Source organism: Chlorella variabilis, assembly GCF_000147415.1.
Source record: "Chlorella variabilis unplaced genomic scaffold CHLNCscaffold_8, whole genome shotgun sequence".
Lineage (NCBI taxonomy): Eukaryota > Viridiplantae > Chlorophyta > Trebouxiophyceae > Chlorellales > Chlorellaceae > Chlorella > Chlorella variabilis.
The window spans coordinates 801,199-821,564 of record NW_005435080.1 but is presented as its reverse complement, the minus strand read 5'-3'; the positions used below and the strand labels follow the sequence as shown (position 1 = coordinate 821,564).

General features: G+C 71.0%; 2 protein-coding genes across 2 annotated transcripts in view; both read left to right on the top strand.

Moving 5' to 3' along the window:
- CHLNCDRAFT_144896 (hypothetical protein) overlaps positions 1-15,796 on the top strand; it is a gene marked incomplete at both ends in the record, with an annotated part of 17,401 nt that extends 1,605 nt beyond the window's left edge. The window contains 42 exons of the mRNA XM_005848416.1: positions 26-154; positions 310-361; positions 546-701; positions 874-953; positions 1,232-1,341; positions 1,513-1,654; positions 1,818-1,907; positions 2,168-2,245; positions 2,499-2,664; positions 2,906-2,994; positions 3,186-3,295; positions 3,502-3,752; positions 4,045-4,860; positions 5,083-5,205; positions 5,378-5,505; positions 5,670-5,878; positions 6,104-6,227; positions 6,335-6,413; positions 6,559-6,893; positions 7,121-7,214; positions 7,477-7,532; positions 7,876-7,926; positions 8,105-8,408; positions 8,616-8,764; positions 9,003-9,086; positions 9,303-9,450; positions 9,633-9,703; positions 9,950-10,355; positions 10,503-10,909; positions 11,109-11,363; positions 11,632-11,844; positions 12,002-12,125; positions 12,363-12,500; positions 12,716-12,795; positions 12,930-12,980; positions 13,154-13,318; positions 13,530-13,579; positions 13,796-13,934; positions 14,188-14,752; positions 14,920-14,999; positions 15,209-15,322; positions 15,542-15,796. Of these exons, the coding sequence (XP_005848478.1) occupies positions 26-154; positions 310-361; positions 546-701; positions 874-953; positions 1,232-1,341; positions 1,513-1,654; positions 1,818-1,907; positions 2,168-2,245; positions 2,499-2,664; positions 2,906-2,994; positions 3,186-3,295; positions 3,502-3,752; positions 4,045-4,860; positions 5,083-5,205; positions 5,378-5,505; positions 5,670-5,878; positions 6,104-6,227; positions 6,335-6,413; positions 6,559-6,893; positions 7,121-7,214; positions 7,477-7,532; positions 7,876-7,926; positions 8,105-8,408; positions 8,616-8,764; positions 9,003-9,086; positions 9,303-9,450; positions 9,633-9,703; positions 9,950-10,355; positions 10,503-10,909; positions 11,109-11,363; positions 11,632-11,844; positions 12,002-12,125; positions 12,363-12,500; positions 12,716-12,795; positions 12,930-12,980; positions 13,154-13,318; positions 13,530-13,579; positions 13,796-13,934; positions 14,188-14,752; positions 14,920-14,999; positions 15,209-15,322; positions 15,542-15,796 (7,266 nt within the window). The remainder of the gene's footprint in view (positions 1-25; positions 155-309; positions 362-545; positions 702-873; positions 954-1,231; positions 1,342-1,512; positions 1,655-1,817; positions 1,908-2,167; positions 2,246-2,498; positions 2,665-2,905; positions 2,995-3,185; positions 3,296-3,501; positions 3,753-4,044; positions 4,861-5,082; positions 5,206-5,377; positions 5,506-5,669; positions 5,879-6,103; positions 6,228-6,334; positions 6,414-6,558; positions 6,894-7,120; positions 7,215-7,476; positions 7,533-7,875; positions 7,927-8,104; positions 8,409-8,615; positions 8,765-9,002; positions 9,087-9,302; positions 9,451-9,632; positions 9,704-9,949; positions 10,356-10,502; positions 10,910-11,108; positions 11,364-11,631; positions 11,845-12,001; positions 12,126-12,362; positions 12,501-12,715; positions 12,796-12,929; positions 12,981-13,153; positions 13,319-13,529; positions 13,580-13,795; positions 13,935-14,187; positions 14,753-14,919; positions 15,000-15,208; positions 15,323-15,541) is intronic.
- A 420-nt stretch (positions 15,797-16,216) lies between these two features.
- Positions 16,217-18,582, top strand: CHLNCDRAFT_144895 (hypothetical protein; the record flags this gene model as incomplete). The annotated part of the gene is made up of 8 exons (XM_005848415.1): positions 16,217-16,272; positions 16,513-16,606; positions 16,779-16,887; positions 17,109-17,192; positions 17,365-17,508; positions 17,621-17,700; positions 17,919-17,972; positions 18,151-18,582. The coding sequence occupies 8 exons, from the start codon at positions 16,217-16,219 to the stop codon at positions 18,580-18,582; spliced, it is 1,053 nt and encodes a 350-aa protein (XP_005848477.1).
- Positions 18,583-20,366: the final 1,784 nt, after the last annotated feature.

Below are 20,366 nucleotides of genomic sequence, written 5' to 3'. Positions count from 1 at the left end.
CCACCCCCCCACCCCACGCACACAGCCGGACGACCTCGCCCTGTTGCTGCACACCAGCGGGTCCACGGGCAGGCCCAAAACCGTGCCCCACACGCACGCCACCTTTGGCGCGGGCATACGCCACAGCGCGCATTCGGTGAACCTGGTGCCCCGGGTGCGGCTGCACCACACCCTTCCGGCGGCGGCCAGGCCTGCATGCGCAGTTCGGTGCAGCGCCTGGCGGGCCGAGGGCCAGTGCTGGCGTGTGCGACTGAATGCTCCCGCTCGCAACTCCGTTCCGCCTGCCCTCTGCCCCCTGCCTGCTTGCAGGATGTGTCGATCGGTGTGACCCCGTTCCACCACATACACGGCCTGGCACACAGTGAGTGCGGCGGCGGCGGCGCTAGGTGGCGCCAGAGGGCAATACCGGCAGCAGGGCGGCAACAGCAGGCACAGCAGGGCAGCAGCGGTATCGGCGGCGGCGGCAGAGGAATTGGTTGTACTGGGGCGCTGAGGGTGAGCTCGGCTACCGCTGCCTCACTTCTCCGCTGCGAGCCGCCTTGCAGGCCTGCTGGCGCCGCTGGCCGCGGGCGGCGCCGTCATCCTGCCCAGCAAGGGCAAGTTCGACCCGGGCACCTTCTGGCCGGAAGCTGTGCGGTACGGCGGTACCTTTGTCACCACCGTGCCCACCATCCTGCTGCTGCTGCTGGCCCGCGCTGCTGGTGAGCGTGGCCAGCCACCACCGCTCGCACTTGGGCCCGGCATGGCAGGCCGTGTGTTTGCTAAACGAGCAGCAGGCAAAGTTGCAGCAGTTGCGGCAGAGGTGCAGAAGAGGAGCAGGGGCTGTCGGGCGCTGGCCCCACTTCCTCTCCCCGCCTGTTGTTGCTGCTGCAGAGGACTTCCCCGCTGCCTGCCCCCCACCCCTCCGCTTCCTGCGCTCCTCCTCCGCCACCATGGCCCCCGCCAAAATCGCGGTGCGCTGCCGTTGCTGCTTCTGCTGCACGCACATTGTTGCTGTTGTTGTGTTGCTGTTGCTGTTGTTGCTGCTGCTGCTTAGTGCCTGCTGGTGCGCCAGGCGCCAGCCAGCGTGCGCCATCCCTTCATGCCGCCGCCGGCCACCCCCCCTTCTGCCCCGCAACCCCGCCGGCACCCTTCCCTTGCACCCCGCCACCCTGCCCCGCACCCTTCCTGGCCCCGGCCCGGCCTGGCCCTGAGAACCCTGACGGCGGCGTTTGGCGCGCCGCTGGTGAAGGCGTATGCCTGCTCCGAGGGAACGGTGCTCTGCTCCACCAGCCTTCGCCCGGGCGGCTCCAAGCCGGGCACTGTGGGCCTGCCCGTAGCAGAGACGCAGCTGGCCATCATGTGGGTAATCGCCCCTGCTGTTGCTGCTGCTGTTCCTGGCGGCGCTGGGTTGGTCTGGGCAGCTGCGGCAATGGGAGAGTAAATGCCTCTGGGCCGACCAGCCGGGACAGAGGCTGGCCGCCACCCAGCTGGGCCCACCTCGCCCCGCTGCTCGCCCCCTGCCCGCCGCAGGGACGCTGACATGCGGGAGCAGCCTGCCGGGCAGGCGGGCGAGATTTGTGTGCAGGGCCCCAGCCTCACCCCTGGCTACCTCAACAACCCAGAGGCCAATGCCGACGCCTTCCGGGGCGGCTGGTTCCACACGGGGGACCTGGTGGGTGGGTGTGCGGGAGGTGGGAGGCGAGCGGGCACGCCGCTGCCCCGTCCGCCGCGCGCCGTCGTCCGCCGCCCGCCTTCGCCCTGCTGCTGCTGCTGCTGCTGCTGCTGCTCGCAACCGTCTCGTCGACAACCTGCCGCCCTTCTTTGCTCTGCCACAGGGCGTGAAGGACCAGGAGGGCTGCCTGACGGTGCTGGGGCGCGTCAAGGAGACCATCTCGTGGGGCGGCGAGAAGATCAGCCCCACAGAGGTACGGGCGGGGACCCAAGGGCGGTTGGGGGGTGGGGGTGATCCCTACCCGCCCACGGGGCAATCAGGAGTGCAGCACGGAGGCGCGTGGGGACGGCGCGTGGGGACGCGGAAGCGCCGCGGGCTGCGCAACGGGCAGGCGGGAGGGCGCAGGCGGAGGGCAGGTCTCCGAACACCCAGCTTTCCATCTGGCCGCCGCCGCCACCAACGTTCTTCGCAACCAGCTACCCATCTCCCCACATCTGCCCACGTGCCCCCCAGGTGGACAATGCGCTGCTGAGCCACCCGGATGTGGCGGAGGCTGTGGCCTTCCCCGCCCCAGACGAGCTGTACGGCCAGGTACTGCCTCGCCTGGCCTGATGTCGCCTGGTGCCCGCTCGTCTCCCCCCCGCGCCTGGCGGCGTGTGGAGCAGGGAGGATGCCTCTGGATTTGTGTCTGGTTCGGTTGTGCGTGCCTTTGGCTTTGCGCCGTTCCGTTGCCACATGCCAGGGCCCGCCTGGCCCCACCCTGCCACCTGGACCCACCCTATAGGGTGGAGGCCTCCACCTGACCCCACCCTGTCCCCACCCCCACCCACTCCCTGGCCCCCAGGTGGTGGCCGCCGCCGTGTACCTGTCGCCCGGCAGCGCCACCGCCGGCCAGGGCCAGGGGGAGCAGGCGGAGGCGCTGCGTGCCCACGTGGCCGCCCGCCTGGCGCCCTTCAAGGTGCCGGCGCACATCTTCTTCGTGCAGCAGCGCTTCCAGCGCACCGCGGCAGGTGCGCTTGGCTGAGCTTGGCTGAGCTGAGCTTAACATAGCTAGGAAGACACAGCTAGCTTAGCTCGGGACTGATGTTCTGAGCTGCTGAGGGGCCCATGCAGCAGCAGCAGCAGCAGCAGCAGCAGCAGCAGCAGCGTAGCAGCTCTTTGTGGGCACCCTCCAGGCTTCGGCCGGCGTGGCAGAGGCGTGCGTCGTCACGGCATCTGCACCTCCTGCCCGCCTCCCTGCCTCGCCTGCAGGCAAGCTCAACCGGCTGCAGATCGCGGAGCGCTTTTTACCGCAAATACCGGCGCTGCTCTCGGCGGCGGCCGCCGCCGCCGCCGGAAAGGTGCGGCGGCGATATGGAGGGCCGACCGCGCAGCCGGCAGCGGCGGTACCAGCGCTGGCTGCCGCCCGACAACGCTGGTACCGCCTCCACCTTTACCCGCACGTCTCGGTCTGTGTACAATTTTTCAAAGATGAAAGCGCCGTTCAATCAAGACGCACACTCTGTCCTGCCCTGCCCCGCCCCGCCTGCAGGATCTGCGGGAGCTGCTGCTGGCGGTGTGGCGGGAGGTGCTGGCGCTGCCGGCGGCGTGGGCCCCCGACGACGCCCACGACTTTTTCGACTTGGGCGGCAACTCGCTGAGGTGGGCGCAGGCCCGGGCTGCAGCTCAGCTCAGCTCAGCTTGGCGTAGCTTGGCGAGTGGCTGGCGGGCGGCTGAGTGGCTGGGTGGCTGCCCGCGCCCCTCTTGACTTTCGGTGACGGGCTCACAGATCTTCAGCCACAACGACTCACCCCCCACCCCACCCCACCCCACCCCCCCACACACTCTCTCTTTATTCACCCCTGCAGGGCCATGCAAGCCACCTCCCGCCTGCGCGACTACAGCGGCCTTGACCTGCCCTCGGACCTGCTCTTCACCCGGCGCACGCTGGGCGCCACGCTGGCAGAGCTGCGCGCCGCCCGCCTGCGCGCCCCCGCCGGCGGCGCGCCCCTCGCCCGCCTGCGGCCGCTGCCGGGCCTGCCGCGCGCCGCGGGCGTGCCGGTGTCGCAGCAGCAGGAGCAGCAGCTGCTGCTGTTCGAGCAGGACCCGCGGCGCATCGGTGCGCGTGTGTGTGTGTATTTTATATGCGCGTGTGTGTGTGTGTGTGTGTGTGTGTGTGTGTGTTTGGGTGGGTGGGTGGGTGGGTGTCTGTGTGGGTGGGTACGTACACGCGCATGGAAGCCGGCAGGCTGCCGGGGCACCGCACGGAAATCGTGCAGCAGCAGCAGGCAGCGGTACCGCCGGCGCGGTGGCTCAGCCCTGTCCCGACGGCAGCCGCGTGCCCTCTACCCCCTCTGCTTCACCCCCTTACCTCCCCCTCCTCCCTTCTACCAACCCCCTTGTTGCCGCAGACTACCTGACCGCTGAGGCAGACTGGCTGGAGGGTCCGCTGGAGGCGGCCGCCCTGCGCGCCGCCCTGGCCGCCGTCGTGGCCCGCCACGAGGCGCTGCGCACGCTGTACCGCCGGGACCCGGATACCGCCACCTTTCTGCAGTACGTACTGCCTGCACCGCCGCCGGACGGCCTGCCCTGGCTGGAGCTCGAGCTGTCGGGGCTGGCGCCCGGGGAGGCAGCGGCGGCGGCGGTTTCGGCGGCGCGCGAGGCCGTCAGCCGCCCCATCGACGTGTTTTCCGAGCTGCCGGTTCGTGCCACGCTGGCGCGGCTGGGCCCCGGCCGCCACCTGCTTGTGCTGGTCACCCACCACGTGGCGTTTGACGGCTGGAGCCGAGGCGTGCTGGCACGGGAGCTTGCGGCGGCGTATGGGGCGGCGCTGGCGTCGGCGGCGCCGGGGCCGCCGCCGGGGTCGCCGCCGCCTCCGGCGCTGCCACTGCTGCCGCTCCAGTATGCCGACTATGCAGCCTGGCAGCGGGAGGAGGTGGCTGAGGGTGCTGCCAGCCTGGCTGCTGACCTGGCGTGGTGGGGTGCTGAGCTGGCGGGCGCGCCGCCGCTGCTGGAGCTCCCCACCGACTGGCCGCGCGGCGGGGGCGGCGGGGGCGTGCGCCCCGGCGCCGCGGTCCCGCTGGCGCTGCCGGCGCAGCTGGTGGCGGCGCTGGGGGGGCTGGCACGCGGCTGGGGCACCACCCTCTTCCCGCTGCTGGTCGCTGGCTACCAGCTGCTGCTGGGCCGCTACTCGCGGCAGGACGAGGTGGTGGTGGGCACGCCCGTAGGTGAGTGGCCGCGCAGCTTCCGCACAGCTGCGCCGTGGCAACCCCTTTGCGCACGAGGGGAAGGGTGTGCAACTGCCGGGCACGGGCTGCCTCGCCGCTTCTGTGCCTCATTTTGCTGGCCCTCTGCGGCTTCCACGCACCCAACCCACCTTGTTTTAGGGTTCAAGGTGTCCGCCGCCTCCCATCCGCTCCCAATGCCTGCCCTGCCCTGCCCCTGCGCAGCTGGCCGCGACCACACCGCCCTCGAGCCCCTCATCGGCGACTTTGTTTCCTCCCTGCCCGTCCGCACCTCGCTGGCGGGGGATCCCACCTTCCGAGAGCTGGCGGCCCGCGTGACACGCACCTGTGAACTCTCGCAGCAGCGGCTGCCGAGGCCGCCGCGCCGCGCGCCGCGCTCGCGCACGCGCTCCCAGCTGCCTCGCCCTCTCCCCTCCCTGTTGGCTGCCGGCCCATGATGCTGGTGCTTAGCCGTGCCGTGCGTGCTCTGCGTGCCCCCTGGCGGCGCGGCCCTCTGCAGTGGCGGGCGTGCGGCGGCACAACGGCGTGGGCATCCAACAGATCGCGGGGGTGGCGCCCAAGGCTGCCAGCGCCGACGTCACGCCGGTCTACCAAACAATGATCGTGCTGCAGGCAGGGGGGCTGCTGGTGCATGGCTGCTGCTGTTTGCTGCTGCTTTGTAGGCCGAGGCAGACGGCCGGGTGCGAGCAGCTGGGCCGGCGATGTGGGGTGCAAGCAGGCTCAGGGCGGGCGCGCCATCGCCCGCTGCCACCGCCCTGGCCCCTCACGACCCCTGCCTGGCCCCCCTGCAGGACCGCGCATTCTGGCAGCCGCCGGATCTGAGCGGCCTGCGTGTGTCGCGGCTGCCGCCCGAGGCCTATGCCGCCGCCGCCATGTTTGACCTCCGCCTGGACCTACATGAGCCTGCGGGGGAGGGGCCAGAGGAAGGTGGCAGTACCAGTGGTACTGGCGGTCCCGTCGGCTTGCTGGGCACGCTGACCTATGACACCCGCCTGTTCAGGTGGGAGGCGGGTGTTCGGGCGGGGCTGGCTGGGTGGAGGCGGGGGCTGGGCGGGTGGAGGCAGGGGCTGGGCGGGGGGAGGCGGGGCGCTGGCTGGGAGGAGGCGGAGTGGGCTGCGCTATGGCGGCCACTTTGAGGGCAGCTGCCGGTGCTGAGCTCCGCAGCGCCACCGCACACCCCTTGACACACACTCCCCCTAACACACTCCCCGGTCCCGGGCAGCAGGGAGGCGACAGTGGCGCGCCTGGCGGGACACTTTGTGGCCCTGCTGGCTGCCGCGGCGGCGGCGCCCGACGTGCCGGTGCCCCGCCTGGACATGCTGCCTGCCGAGGAGCGGGCGCAGCTGCTGGTGCGCGGCGGGCGGCCGCCCTTTGCTCAGCCATGCGCCCGCTCCTGCCTGCCGTGCGCGCCGTGTTCGCCATCTCCCCAGCTGCCGCTCCGTCGCGTTCCCTGCAGTCCTTCAGCGCCGGGCCACGGGATAAGCGCTTGCTGGGCGCGGGCACCACGGTGGTGACGCGGTTTGAGGCGCAGGCGGGTGGGTGGACCCTGCGCCGGCCGCGCCCCGCAACCACACACACCCTGCCGCTCGCTCCCACCCCTGCCAGCCACTTGCCGCTGCTCCCGGCTCCCGCGCTCCACCCCCTGCCTGCCTGCCTGCCTGCCGCGCCGCCCCTGTGCAGCCGCCAACCCGGGCGCCCCTTGCCTGGAGTATGAGAGACAGGCGCTGAGCTATGGGCAGGTGGAGGTGCGCGCCACGGCGCTGGCGGCTCGCCTGGTAGCTGCGGGCGCCGTGCCGGGCGGCCCCGTCGCGGTCCTGCTGGATCTCTGCCTCGAGCTGCCGCTGGCGCTGCTGGCGGTGCTCAAGGCGGGCGGCGCCTACATGCCCTGCGACGCCGCCTACCCGACCGGCAGGCTCATGCATTACCTGCGGCAGTCGGCGGCAGCGGTGGTGCTGACGCGGCGGGAGCCGCTGGAACGCAGCGGCCTGGCTCCGCGGCTGCCGGCGGGCGTGCAGGTGGGGGGGTGGGGGTGGGCGCCTGCCGGGGGGGTGCTGGGCTGGCAGGGGGCTGGGCGCTGGGCCTGCCTGCCTGCCCGCCTGGCAGGGGGCTGGGCCCTGTTGGCCGCCGGCCACTTCGCTTGGGGGTTGGCTGTGCAGCCCTGCTGTGAGTGGCTGCAAGCGGCGGCATCTGGCGCCCCTCCTTCACACTACCCCTCCTCCCCGCCACTCCTCCTCCCTGCCAGGTGCTGGACCTTGATGCTCTCGACTGGGCCGCTCTGGAGGCAGAGTGCGGCCCCGGCACCCCCGCCGCCGCGCGGCTGCCGCGCGCCGGGCCGGGTGCGCGCCGCAGCGCCTCCTCCACTCCCCTTGCCTGGCCTGGCTTGCGGCGGCGCCGCATCGCTGCTGCCGCTACTGCTGCCGCCGTTGCTGCTGCCGCCACCGCTGTCTGCATCGCCAGACCCCGTCGCTGCCAACACCTCTCGCCACCTGCCACTACCGCCACCCTTCCTTCCTTGCTGCTGCTGCTGCTGCTGCTGCTGCTGCTGCCGCTTCTGCTGCTGACCCCCCCCCCACACACACACACCTCCTTGCCTCGCAGCCGACCCCGCCTATATCATCTTCACCTCTGGATCCACGGGCACCCCCAAGGCAGCGGTGTGTAGGCACACACGCCTGCCGCCTCGCCTGGCCTGCCGCCTGCGCGCTGCGGGCCGCCCGCCGCTTGGGTCGCGCCGCCGGGCAGGTCATGTTTTTGGCCGCCGCTGGGTCTGTGCCGCAGGTTCCTTTGCGGAAATGCAGGCTGTCAACACAAAAGGCAAAAGCAAAGCCTGCAGTGCGGCGGTGTGCTTTTGCCTTTTGTATTTACAGTCTGCATTTCTGCAACCCAGGAACTTGCGACCAAGGAACTTGCGACCCAGACCCCGCGGCACATGCACGCTGCGTGTCGTGCCTTGGGCCGCCGCAAACCGCCGCATGCCGCCTCCTGCGCGCGCTGCAGGTGGTACCGCACGCCGCCGCCATCAATATGGCAAATGTGGCCAACCGCGACGTGAGTGCGGGGCATGGCGTTGCTGTTGCTGTTGCGGTGGAGGCCTGGGGCACCTGGCACACGCGCCTGCACCCTGCCTTGCCGCTACCGCGCCGCACTGGGTTGCGGCCCAGCCCACGGCCCCCCCCTTGACCTCCCTTGCCCTGCCTCGCCCCTCCCTCGCCTGCCCGCCCCGCAGCGCGGCCTGGGCCCACCCCTGCCAGGGGCCTACCTGGCCAAGACCTCCGTCTCCTTTGACGTCTCGCTGCTGGAGATGCTGCCGCCGCTGACGGCCGGCGCCAAGCTGGTGGTCTCCCGCCCCGGCGGACTGGTGGACCTGCCTTACCTGCTGGGCCTGATCGCCGCACAGGCGCCCACCCCCGTGGTACTGGACATGGTGCCGTCGGTGATGTCGGCGGTGCTGCGCGACGCCGCCGCCCCGCCGCCGCCCAACCTGCGCGAGGTGCGGCTGTGCGGCGAGGCGGCAGAGGCGGCGCTGGTCGGTGAGCGCGGGGGGCTGGGCCTGGGAGGGAGGGGCCTGGGAGGGAGGGGCCTGGGGTCGGGGCTGGGGCTGGGGCTGGGGCTGGGGCCGGGGGTGGGGCCAAGGACTGGTTGGAAACACCAGAGCACGGTGGGAGGCTGAGTGGCGCGGCCGCCGCGCCGCCGGTCTGAACCGCCCCGATCCGCCGCCGTGGGCCCCCGCTGTGCAGAACGCGTGCGTGCCCGCTTCCCCGGCACAGCCGTGTCCAACCTGTATGGCCCCTGCGAGGCCACAGTCTACTCCAACGAATCCATCGGCTGCGCTGACTACGACGCCGGCGGCGGCGGCACGGCGCCCGTGGGCCCGCCGCTGCCCAACGTCAAGGCAAGGAGGCGGCGCAGCAACTCGCGCTGCGGGGCGCACCCGCCGCTTTCTGCGCCCACCACCTACAGCTGCTGCCAGCAGCAGCGCCTGTTGTACACTGTACATATATACATGCACTGTATAGTCCCCTGTGTAGCCTACTGAAAGCCTCCTGTATAGCCCACTGCATAGCCCACCGTATGGCCATCTGCCCTCCCTCCCCCACACCACACACGCCTACTCCCTGCTGCAGTCGTACATCCTGGATTCCGCCCTGCAGCCGGTGCCGGTGGGGGTTCTGGGGGAGGTGTACATTGGCGGCGTGCATGTGGGCCTGGTGCGCTGCCGCCGCCACCCTGCCTGCCTGCCTGCCCACCCCGCTGCTGCTTCTCTGCTCCGGCCCCTGCTGTTGGCAGGCAGGCGCGGTTACATGGGCGGCGAATTGCCGCTGGCTCCTCCTGCTGGGGCGCCTCCCACTGCTCCTGCCGCTGGCATATGTACAGACAGGCGCCTCTGCCCACCGTGTTTGCAATGTACTGCTGTACCGCCGCAGGGATACCTCAACGACCCTGACCGTACCGCCGAGCGCTTCCTGCCCGACCCCTTTGCCGAGGCGGCGGGCGAGCCGGCGCTGCCCGGCGGCCTGCCTCACCGCCTGTACCGCACCGGCGACCTCGGCCGCTGGCTGCCCGACGGCTCCAGTGAGCTGTTTGTTGTGGCAGCAGAGCGGGCTGCGCCTGGCCGCGCTGGCGGCGTGCCGCCATGCCGCCCTGCCATGATCGCTCCCTCCCATCCCTCCTGACCTCCTGATCTGCGCCTTGCCCAGGACTCCCCTACCGACTGACTATGCACTCCCACCCTCCCACCACACGTCCCTCTGCAGTGGTTATTGCTGGCCGTATTGACCAGCAGGTCAAGCTGCGGGGGCTGCGCATAGAGATCGGGGAGGTGGAGGTGCGTCGGTGTGTTTGGGGGCCTGGGGCGGAGGTGGTGGATGATCCGCGGCATGGAAGTGGGTGCCTGGAGTATTGGTATCGAGGGGATGCAACATCCGCGCCTAGTCCCTGGCACCTCCTACCCCAGCCCCCGTGGCTGCTAGCGCTGGTGTGTTGCGGCTGTGGCGGCCAGCCAGTTGGTCCCGATGGGGGGTCCTGCGCTGGCCGCCACCCTGCCCGACTGCTCCTCCTGCTGCCGCCGCAGGCGGCGCTGGCGGCGATCCCCGGGGTGGAGCTGGCTGCCGCGGCGGTGCTGTCAGATCCGCACGGCCAACAGCGCCTGGTGGGCTATCTGCAGCCCTGCGGCGCTACCAGCGAGGAGGGCGCGCAGGCGGCGGTGGGCCAGCAGCTGCCGCAGTACATGGTGCCCAGCCTTGTGGTGCAGCTGGCGGCCCTGCCCCGCCTGCCCAACGGCAAGCTGGATCGTGGCGCGCTGCCGGCGCCCGACTGGGGCTCCTCCGCCGGCTCTGGAGGAGGTGGTGGTGGGGCGCCGCCTGCCACACCGCTGGAGGAGGCGGTGGCCCGCATCTTTCAGGAGGTGATTGGCTGCGCGGAGGCGCTGGGCGCCGAAGACGACTTTTTCCTGGTCGGCGGCACCAGCCTGCTCACAGGTGAAGGCAGCCTGGCCTGGAAAGGGCGTTGTTGGGGAGGGTGGTAGGCGGGCTGGTGCACTGTGTGGCTGGTGCACGGCAATCGCGCAGCCGCTGGAGCCGGCGCCCTCGCACGAATGTTGCGCTGTGGTTCCCGCCCTGGCGCAGGCCTGGTGCAGTCGCGTACGCGGCGCGAGCTGGGCGTGCCAGACCTGCCCTCCTGGGCGCTGTTCCAGAACCGCACCGTGCGCGCCTACGCCGCGCTGCTGGCCAGCATGTGCGCCGGCGCCGACGCCGGCGACGGCGGCGCTCCCGGCGCCGGCGCCGGCGCCCTGGCGCGCCACGCCAGCGCCGTGGGCCGCTGGGCCGCGGGGCACGGGCCCGCCACCCGCGCCCTGCTGCTGGCGGCCCGTACCTTCAAGTCGTGCCGCCTGCTGCGGTACCTCAGCTCAGAGGATGTGCGGCTGCGGGCGCGGCTGCGCGGGGTGCCGGCCCCCGTGTCCCGCCTCCCATACCCCGCCTACCTTCTCCTGCAATTCCTGCTCTCCTGCATCGCGCCCACCATCCTGCCCGCGGTGAGCCTGCGCCGGGCCTGCCGCAATTGTCGTGCTGAATGGGCTGCCGCTGCTGGCCGCGGCGAGGGACCTGACCTGCACGCTGCTCATTGCTACCCAGCATGCGGAGCGCTAAAATACCAATTGTCATGTTGCTGCTGGCAGGGCGCAGGCCTTGCCAACCCCCACCCCTCGACCCTGCGCCCCCCCTCCCTTGCAGATCTGGTTTGGCCGCGTCTTGGTGCTGTCCCTTGTGTACCGCGCCACCGGCACCTACGCCTGGCTCTTCCTCCTCTGGCCCTGCCTCTACCTGGCCACCTGCGCCCTGGCAGCCGCCGCGCTGGTGGCCTTGCGCTGGCTCCTGCTGCCGCGGCGCCTGCGCCCGGGAGCGCACCCGCTGCACGGCTGGCTGCATGCGCGGTGGGCGGCGGCCAGGGCGGTGCAGGACGCCGTGCTCTCAGAGATTGGCCCACTTGTGAGTCGGTGCGGGCGGCCTCAGTGTATATGCAGTTGTTTCGGGGTGTGGTTTGTGTGAAGATATGGTGCGCGAGGGGGTGGGGAGTGAGGTGGGTGGGGGAGCGTGCAGCAGGCTGACTGCCGCCGGCTATCAGCCGGCTCACGCGCCTGCTGCTGGCTGCCGCCGAGCGCCGGGCTGCTCCCCGCTGCCTCCGGGCCCGCCCGCGGCGCACATGTGTGCTGGCTGGCATGCTGAGCTGGCGCCTGTGTTAACTCGCCATGTGTAGGTGCGGCGCAATGCCATGCTGCCCTGGCTGTACCGCCTGCTTGGCGCCAGCCTGGCACCGGGTGTGCTGGTGGACTCGCTGCACCTCTACGAGCCAGATCTGGTGACCGTCGGCGCGGGCTCCAAGCTGTGCTCGGGCGTGCTGGCGGCGCCGGCGCAGGTGGCGCCGACGGGCGCGGCATGCGCGGGCGGCCCCGCGCTGCTGCTGTCGCCGGTGAGCGCCTAGCGGCGTGGAGGGAGCCTGCTGCTGCGGATTCTGCTGGACCGCGCACGGTTGGCCTTGCGCGTTGGCGGCCCTGGCCTCTCCTCGCTGCTGCACGCCGCCGCAGCCTCACCACCGAGGGCCTGCACACGCCCGCCGCTTGCTTCAGGTGACGGTTGGGGCGCGGTGCGAGGTGGGGCACGGCGCCGTGCTGCCCGCTGGCGCCCGCCTGGCCGACGACTCCACCCTGCGGCCGCGGGCTGCACCCTCCCACCATGCCGCCGTCAAGCTGGGTGGGTAGGGGGCTGGGATGTGGGCTGTGGGGAGGCCGCGGCGTTGTGGGCATCACACACTATGCGGCCCACTCCCTCCCTCCCTGCTGCTTCTTACTGCTGGGCCCTGCTGAGTGACGGGCTGTGTCGCTGTGCCTGTTTGCCTCCCCTGCCGCTGTCACCCTGTGGCGAGACCTCACACGCGCCTGCGCCTTCACCCTCCCGCGCCTGCCGCTCCATGCCTCCCTCTACCCCCAGGCCCCTGCCCAGAGTGGCCCCATTTCATGGCTGAGCAGCACATGCACCCTGCGCTGGGCGTAGCGTCAGGGCTGCTGGCGGGGCTGGTGCACGGGCTGTGCCAAATCCCGGGATATGCGGCGGCGTTTGCACTGACGGGTGCGGCTGGGCGGCTGGGACAGCCGGGCGGCTCAGCCTGGGCGTGACGGCGCTTGGCACCCGCGTGCGCCTCCGGGCGCGTGCATGCGACGCCCGCGGCGCCAGCTCTGTGCCGCTTCCGCCTGTGTGTGCCCTCCTGCGGCTGCCCAGCAAAACTTTCCTCGAGCAGCGCTCAAGAGAAACGCATGCACGTCGTTCCAATGTCCCGGCCGCAGGCGTCTCCCTACAGGAGAGCCCCTTCTCCCGAGCCCACGACTTCTTCCGTAGCGGCTCCGCCGACGGCGGCAGCTGCATGGTGCGCCTGCTGCCGCTGCTGCTGCTGCTTGTGTAGCATTGTCGACTGACGCAGCTTCATCACAGGCAGCCTCACGCCATCCCCGCCGCCGCCGTGACGCTGAGCCCCCTCCCCCCAGCCTCGCCTGCCTGCAGTTCAGCTGGGACGACTATGTGTGGCCCCTGGTCTTCGTTTCTTTCTTCTGGGTGAGCTGGCTGGCTTCAGGTGGAGAGCAGTACAGTTGCACAGCCTCCTCGCCAGGGAAGCATGGGCTGGCGGTGGCTGTTGCCCATGGGGCTGCCCCACGGCCGCCCCTGCCTGCCGCACCTTCCGCGCCTCATCCTCCTGCCACCCCTCCTCCCACCCACCCTCCCGCCAGTTCCTATCCTACCCAATCGGCTGTGCCACCCAGGCGGCTGCGCTGTGGTGCTTCAAGAGGGCGGCGTTGGGGCCGCTGGTGCCGGGCACGCTGCTCACCGCCTCGCGCCGCCGCCTCTTTGCCTTCTCCTTGTTCCTGCGAATGATGGAGGACACAAGCTACCAGGTGCGGGTGTATGGCGGTGGCGGGTGGGGAGCAAGGCACAAGGGTCCAAGGAGGGTAGCTAAGGAGGACGGCATTAAGGGGAGAGGCGGCGGGCCTGCCAGCTGGCACCGCTGAGTCAGCGCGTGCGACGAGCTCCCAGTTGTACCGCCCGGCGTCCCGCTTGCCACCGAACCCTGCTCCATCGTGCCCCGCTCTGCCTGCCGCTCCGCAGGGCTTCCGCTTCTACCTGCAAGGCACCTGCCTGCAGTCGCTGTGGATGCGGTGGGTGGGGCAGAGGGAGGGGGGGAGGAGGCGTGGGTGGAGATAGAGCAGCGGCACCCTCCGCCGGGCGCCGCTCTGCTTCAGCTGGCATTGCCCGGCCGCTCCGCGCCGCCCGCCTCGCTGCCTGCCGCTGCCTGCCACGCTGCTCCCTCTGCTCACCAGCCAGCCAGCCAACCGACCCACCGCCATCCTCGTCGTTCGATGTGCCTGATGCAGCGCGCTGGGCGCCGCCGTGGATGCGCGCTCGCTGCTGCCGCTGCACTGCGTGGCACAGGACGCCTTCACCGCCGCCCAGGGCGCCTGCTGCGGCTCCAGCTGCTTTGTATATGCTGTGGATGCGGGCGGCGTGGTGCAGGTGAGCGGGCGCTGGCCGAGGTCCGGAGGGAGGCGAGCGGGGAGCCGCCGCCGTATTGCCGCCTGGATCCCCGCCGCGGCCCGCCGCCGCGCTGTGCCTCGCCTCTCTTCCCCTCCCGCCGCGCCTGGCCCAGCACCTTGCCATGCTCATATGCCTGCCTCGCTTCACTGGTGCGGCACCGCGTGGCGTCGCACCCCACTCATGCCCGCCTGCCTGCCTGCCTGCATTTTCATGCAAACCTACCCCCCGGCAGGCCGTGGAGATGGAGGCGGGGTGCACCCTGGGCAACTCTGCGGTGCTGTATGCTGGGGCGCGCATGCGGGCGGGCGCCCTGCTGGGAAACGATTCCGTGCTGGCGGCGCACGCGGTACTGGGCAGGGACGAGCGGCTGCAGGGGCACGTGACGTACCGCATCGATTCTGCGCCGGCGCCGGCGCCGGCGGCAACGGCGGCGGCAGGAAGCGGGAAGCCGGGAGGCGGGGCGGCGGGGAGCGGCGGCGGCGGCGGCGGGCGCGCCGACGCCCTGACCGCCGCCGCCGTGGCGTCGCCCACGGCGCACGCGCTCAAGACGGCGGCCGCGCTGGCCGCGCTGCGCCCCGTCGGCACGCTGCTGCCCTGGCTGTCCGCGCTGGCCGCCCTGCGCTCCACCATGGCCTGCGGCGGCTGGCTGGCGCTGCTCGCCTACGTGGCCGCGCTGCCCGCCGGCGCCTGCCTGCTGGCCGCCTGGCTGCGGCTGCTGCCGCTGGCGGCACGCATGCCGGCGCGGTGGCGCGAGGGCGAGGCCAGCGTGTTTGACCTGTCGGCCGTCGTCAGCCACGGTGAGCGCCCACCGCTGCCACAGGGGGGCACCCTGCCGTCTGCTTGCCGGTGCCGCTGCTGACCCTGTGTGCTTGCAGTGCAGCCCGGCCGGGCGCCTCTTGTGCGCACCCTGGCTGAGCCGCCCGGCTGCTGGCCCCGGCGCCTCCCCACCTTCCACGCCCTGCAGCCATGATCGTGGATTCGGGGTTCATGCGCCTGGGGGGCACGCCCTTCCTGCTGGCCGCCATGCGAGTCATGGGCCTGCAGGTGGGCGCATCAGAGACAAAGCAACTGCTGCTGCTGCCGCTTACAATTGTTGCTGCTGCTGCTGGCGCCGCTGGTGGTGGTGGCGGTGGTGGTGGTGGTTCTTCTTTCCACCGCCGTCGCCGCCGCTGCTGCTGCTGCTGCTGACGCCGCCCGATGCCGTTGCCACCGCCCCTTGGGCCGCCCTGGTGCGCCGCATGCGCTCCCCGCAGGTGGGCTCCGGCACGGTGTGGAGCGGTCACGTGCCGCTGGAGCGCATGCATGTGCGGGTGGGGCGCGGGTGCAGCGTGGAGGCGCAGGCGTTTGTGGAGGGGCATTACCTAGAGGTGAGATTGTTGAGGAGGATGGCGGCAGCAGGGGGGCACGCGCAGTACTGCATAAAACCACTGCACCGATTGAAAACAGCTGGGCGGGTGGGGCGGCTGGCGTGGGTTTGGTGCAAAGCGTGGGCAGCATGGTGGCGGTGCCGGCCCCCGGAGCAGCCCCCTGTTGCCTCGCTCGCCCCACCTGTGTGCCGCCTCGCTGCCCCTCCCTCGCCCCCGCAGCGCATGCGCTTCAATTACCAGCCCAATTCGGTGGCTGACGGGTGCTGGGTGCAAGCGGACGCGCGTGTGATGCCTGGGGTCACGCTGGAGCGCCGCGCCCGCCTGCTGCCCGGCTCCACCGTGCTGCCTGGGGAGGTGGTGCAGGCGGGGGCGGTGTGGGGGGGCGGCATGCCGGCCACGCCGCTGGCGGCACTGGAGGAGGAGGAAGAGGGCGTGGGCGGCAGCGGCAAGGAGGCAGCGGACCAGAAGGTGTAGCTTTGACGAGTTTTCTATGAAGGATTCTGCTGGTAAAGCTTCCTTTGGCTGTCGCCCAGCAGATAGAAAACGTGGCGGCAGCGGCGCTGGGTGCGCTGCGGCGGGAGGCACATGACAGGGAGTGCTCCACGCTCCTACCTCACTCTTTATCGATTGGAGCCAATCGGCGGCTCGCTTCTGTCACGCTGAGGGGCCGACCGCTTCGCATGCCATCTCTGCCGGCAGAATACACATTCGCAGCAGAGGACTGCTTCGCTTGAGGAGCGCGGCCTCAGGAAGCGCGCCCGCTGCAGCTGCACGCCCACGCTTCCCGGCTGCCACTTGACGCCGGCTGCCACTTGCTGCCGCCTGCCGCCCGGGGCACCCCGCGACACCGCCTCTTCAGCCCCAGCCCCAGCCCTACCCGCAGCAGCAGGCCCAATGCTGGAGCGCTGGAACACGCATTTCAGCACCACGGTGGAGCAGGAGCTGCTCGGGTGGGGCAGCCTGCCTTCCTGGGCTGCCGCCGCCCCTCCAGTCACCCCCTGCCGCCACGCCTGCCGAGCTCCCTTGCTCATCACCCGGCTGCCGTCCATTGTGCACGCATGTGGGCTCGCCTGTGTGTGAGACCGCGCATCCCCACGTGCATTACCTGCGCCTCAAACGCCTGCCTGCCTGCCTGCCTGCCTGCCTGCCTGCCTGCCTGCCTGCCTGCCTGCCTGCCTGCCTGCCTGCAGCATCGACTTGCAGCTAGCTCAGGACCCCAACTCATCCAACCTGGGCACCACGGTGTGGGATGCTTCCATCGTGCTGGCGAAGTACATCGAAAAGGTGAATGGCAGGGAGGGAGGGCGGCAAGGAGCAGGGAGGGGTGGTGGCAGGGTGGGAGGCACTAGAGCATGGCAGGCGCTGGTGCCGGCAGATGGGAACACAGTCTGGTGCTGGCCGCCGCTGCGGCCCCTCCTCATGCCTGCCCTCCTGCCGCTGGGCGGCCCGCCCGCAGAACAGCCGGCGCGGCGACTTCTCGCGGCCCAAGGTGCGGGGCAGGCAGGCGCTGGAGCTGGGGGCGGGCATGGGGCTGGCAGGGATGGCGCTGGCGCTGCTGGGAGCAGGTGAGCGGGCTGCCACCTGCCACACCCAGCTGCTGGCCCCCTGCTCGGGCGGCGCCGCCGCCGCCGTCCCTATCCCCCCTCGGCGCTGCCTTGCCGGGAGCGGCTACGGGGCTGCTCTCCCTGGCGCACACTGCTGTCCCTCCGGCTGCCTGCCGCCGGCCCGCATCCACGGCCACCTGCCGCCCTCCACCGCCTGCTGCCTGCCTGCCTGTTGAGTGCAGACGTGGCATTCACCGACATAGGGGACGTGCTGCCGCTGCTGCAGCGCAATGTAGACCAAAACATCTCCACCGCCGCCCTCAAAGGTCCGCCCCACAGCCGCCTTGCAGCAGGCATCCCCACCCCCGCCGCCACCTGCCTGGGGGGGTTGCGGCCTGTGCCCCTTTGCCTCGCCGCTCGGACGCCGCCGCGCATGCCTCCTGTGCGTTCACGGCGCGCGCGCTTTCCTCCTCGCGTGCCTCCCTTTCCACCACACAGTCAAGGACGCGGCGTGGGCGGCGGCAGAGGTGGGGGCGGCCCGCGTGGCGTCGCTCGACTGGTCAGACCCCGCCTGCTACGCCGCTTTCCACCCTCCCTACGACTTCATCCTGGCCGCCGACTGCGTCTACTCGGAGCTGGCGGGTGGGTGTTCGGAGCTTCCGCTGGAGCAGCTTGGCTGCTGCTGTGGGGGTTAGGGTTGTGTGGGCGTGCCGTTACCCTCCGACAGCCTCCCCGCCCACCCGCCCTGCTGCAGTGCCACACCTGCTGGCCGCCGTGCTGCACATGGGCGGGCCGCGCACCCAGACCATCGTGGCAAACGAGTTCCGCTCCCAGGTGAGAGGGCGGCTGCGAGGGTGCGGGCGTCGGGGCTGCCACCGGGCAAGCGCTGCCTGGCGCTTGTGGCAACGGCGGCGGCAGCACGCCGGCATGGGTGGCTTGCGGCACGCGGCGCACTCGCTTGATGAGACCCGCTTGATTCGAGCACATGATGAGGCCCTGCCCTGAGCCAGCCCTGAGCCCTCGGCGCCCCTGCCCGGCCCTCGGGACCGCAGACGGTGCACGACCTGTTCATGCAGCGGTTTGGCCGCCACTTCACGATACGCAAGGTGGGCCGCGGTGCCGCACTGCAGGCCGTGCCGCCGCCCAGCAGCCGCCGCCGCGTGCGCGGCGTTCTGCCCTGCACGCACACGCATGTCGCTGCTGCAGCAGTTTTTCGATTCAATGTATTGATCATTCATCAGACTCTTGTTTTTGTTTTAACAGAAACGGTCCCATGTCTGGCAGGTGGCCCCAAACAAGATGGATGCCAACTACCAGCACCCGCTCATACACATCTACCTGCTCAAGCGGCGCAAGCAGCCGCTGGCAGAGGCAGGGGTCGAAGCCGCGGCGGCGGAAGGAGCAGCAGCGACCGAGGATGGGCAGGCAGCAGCGCAGCGGGCAGGAGGAGTGGCAGGGGTGGTAGGAGGTGTGGCAGAGGGGGAGCAGCAGGATGCAGAAGTAGGTGCAGTGGAAGAAGAAGATCCATTAGCAGCAGCAGCAGCAGCAGCAGCAGCAGCAGCAGTAGCAGCAGCAGGAGCGGCAGCGGCAGCGGTAGAAGAGGGGGCGGGGGGAAGAGAGGAGGGCGCCGCCAGCAGCGGCAGCTCGGCGGAGCGATTTCAGACGCGGCGGCAGGGTGCCATGCTGGCTCGAGTGCTGAAAGACATCAAACTTTGAGCGAGACCTGGCGCCGCCCTGCAAGCCAGCGGCTGTAAGCTTCGCATTCGGTGCAAGGGCCCTGCAGCGGCGGCGGCGGCGCTAGGCGGCCGCCAAGTGGCGGCGGCGGAAAACATGGGCCGCTCGCTGTTTGCAGGCACCGCTCCCTCTCGACTTTTCAGCCCATTGCGGCATTCAATTACGACCGTTCGACGCTTTATTCAACAGTCTGACAGGGAGTGGTGGGTGGGCCGGAGGGTGAAGCTGCCGACCCGTGGCGGTCAGTGGTTGAACCACACCCCGCCGCGTTAAAACCACATCTGTGATCTCATTGAACACGACGCGTGTCCAATTTGCAGTTGATCGCTAACAACCCCTCTGCAAGGTCTTCCGCATGCTGCACATGGGCGGCCCACTGTCGGGCCTGGCCCACTGCCTGCTGCTTCTTGCCGCCGCCTCGCACCCGGCAGACTGCCGTCGAGTGATGCAAGCCCCAGCAGCGGCGCCAGACGAGGCACCCGCTGTGGGGGCTCCCGCTCCCGCCACTCCCGCCGACGAGGGCGCTGTGGCAGGTGCCGGGGCCCCAGGGCCTCAGCCTCGGCCTGAGCAGGGTCTGGCGAGGTCCAACCCGCTGGATGTTGACCGGGAGGATATCGAACCGGTCGCCGAGCCTGAAGAGTCGCCGCCGCCACCCTCGCCGCCGCTGCCCTCGCCGCCGCCGCCTGCCGACGACGACCAGGAGCGGGAGGTTGCTCCCGAGGAGGAGGAGCAGCAGGAGGAGGAGGAGGAGCAGGATGGGGATGGTGATGAGTCCTCGCTGACCATCCAGGAAGACTCTCTGGCCACCAGGGGCAGCGTGCCGCCCGCAGAGGGTGAGCCGCCGCCGCCGCCGGGGCCCTCCGCCGCCGTAAAGGGGCCTTAGTGCCCCCTGCAGCGCAGAATGAGGCTGCACGCGTGCTTGCCCGGCCTGTCCCAGCCGTCCCCGGGGCTCGCCCCAGCCCTGACACCCCTCCTCCTGCCCCACCCCAACTGCCCCACCACTACCACACCACTGCGGCAGGCTTCACCCCAGTTGTTGTGGACCCCAAGTTCCGGGGCACCTGCTCGCTCCAGCAGGGCGACCGTCAGAAGTGCGACGACGGCATGGGCCTGAGCGACGGCACCACCCCGGAGGACTACCGCCTCATGTACGACCCCGATGAGGTCGAGGGGTGCGGGCTGGTGGCCCTGAGCAAGGCGGTGCAGGAGTCGACGGTGAGCGGGCTGGGAAGCTGGGCTGCGGAGCTGGGCTTCAGAGCTGGGCATGCCCATGAGCCGCCCAGCGGCAGGGCACCGTGCGCGACGCCCAGCCGGGCATGCCATGCCAGGGCCGGCATGGCTGCCGCCAGACCGGCTCATGCCCCTGCAGATGAAAGTGCCTGTTTCTGTGCGACAAGCAAGCGCGCTCGCCCCGGTGGCGTGTACTGCCGCCGGGAGCAGCCAGCGCAGCGGCAGCTGCTTGCGTGGGCGGCTGTCACCCCTGTTGCTGCCACCCCGCTGCACAGATCCTCGAGTATGCTTTCAAGGGGCCGGAGTGGGGCGACTGCGGCGTCAAGGCCTTCACCACTGTCCGCGTCTGTGTGGGGGAGGGGCGTGCCGAGGGACGTGAGTGTGCCTGAACGTGCCTGGCCTGCCCCGCCCCGCAACCTGGGCTGCCTGCAGCAGCCACAGCCCCGCCTGCTCCCTGGTGGCAGCGCCATGAGCTGCGGTGCCACCTTCCTGGGCTGAGCGGCGCCGGCGTGCCTGCCTGCCTGCAGGCTGGCGCG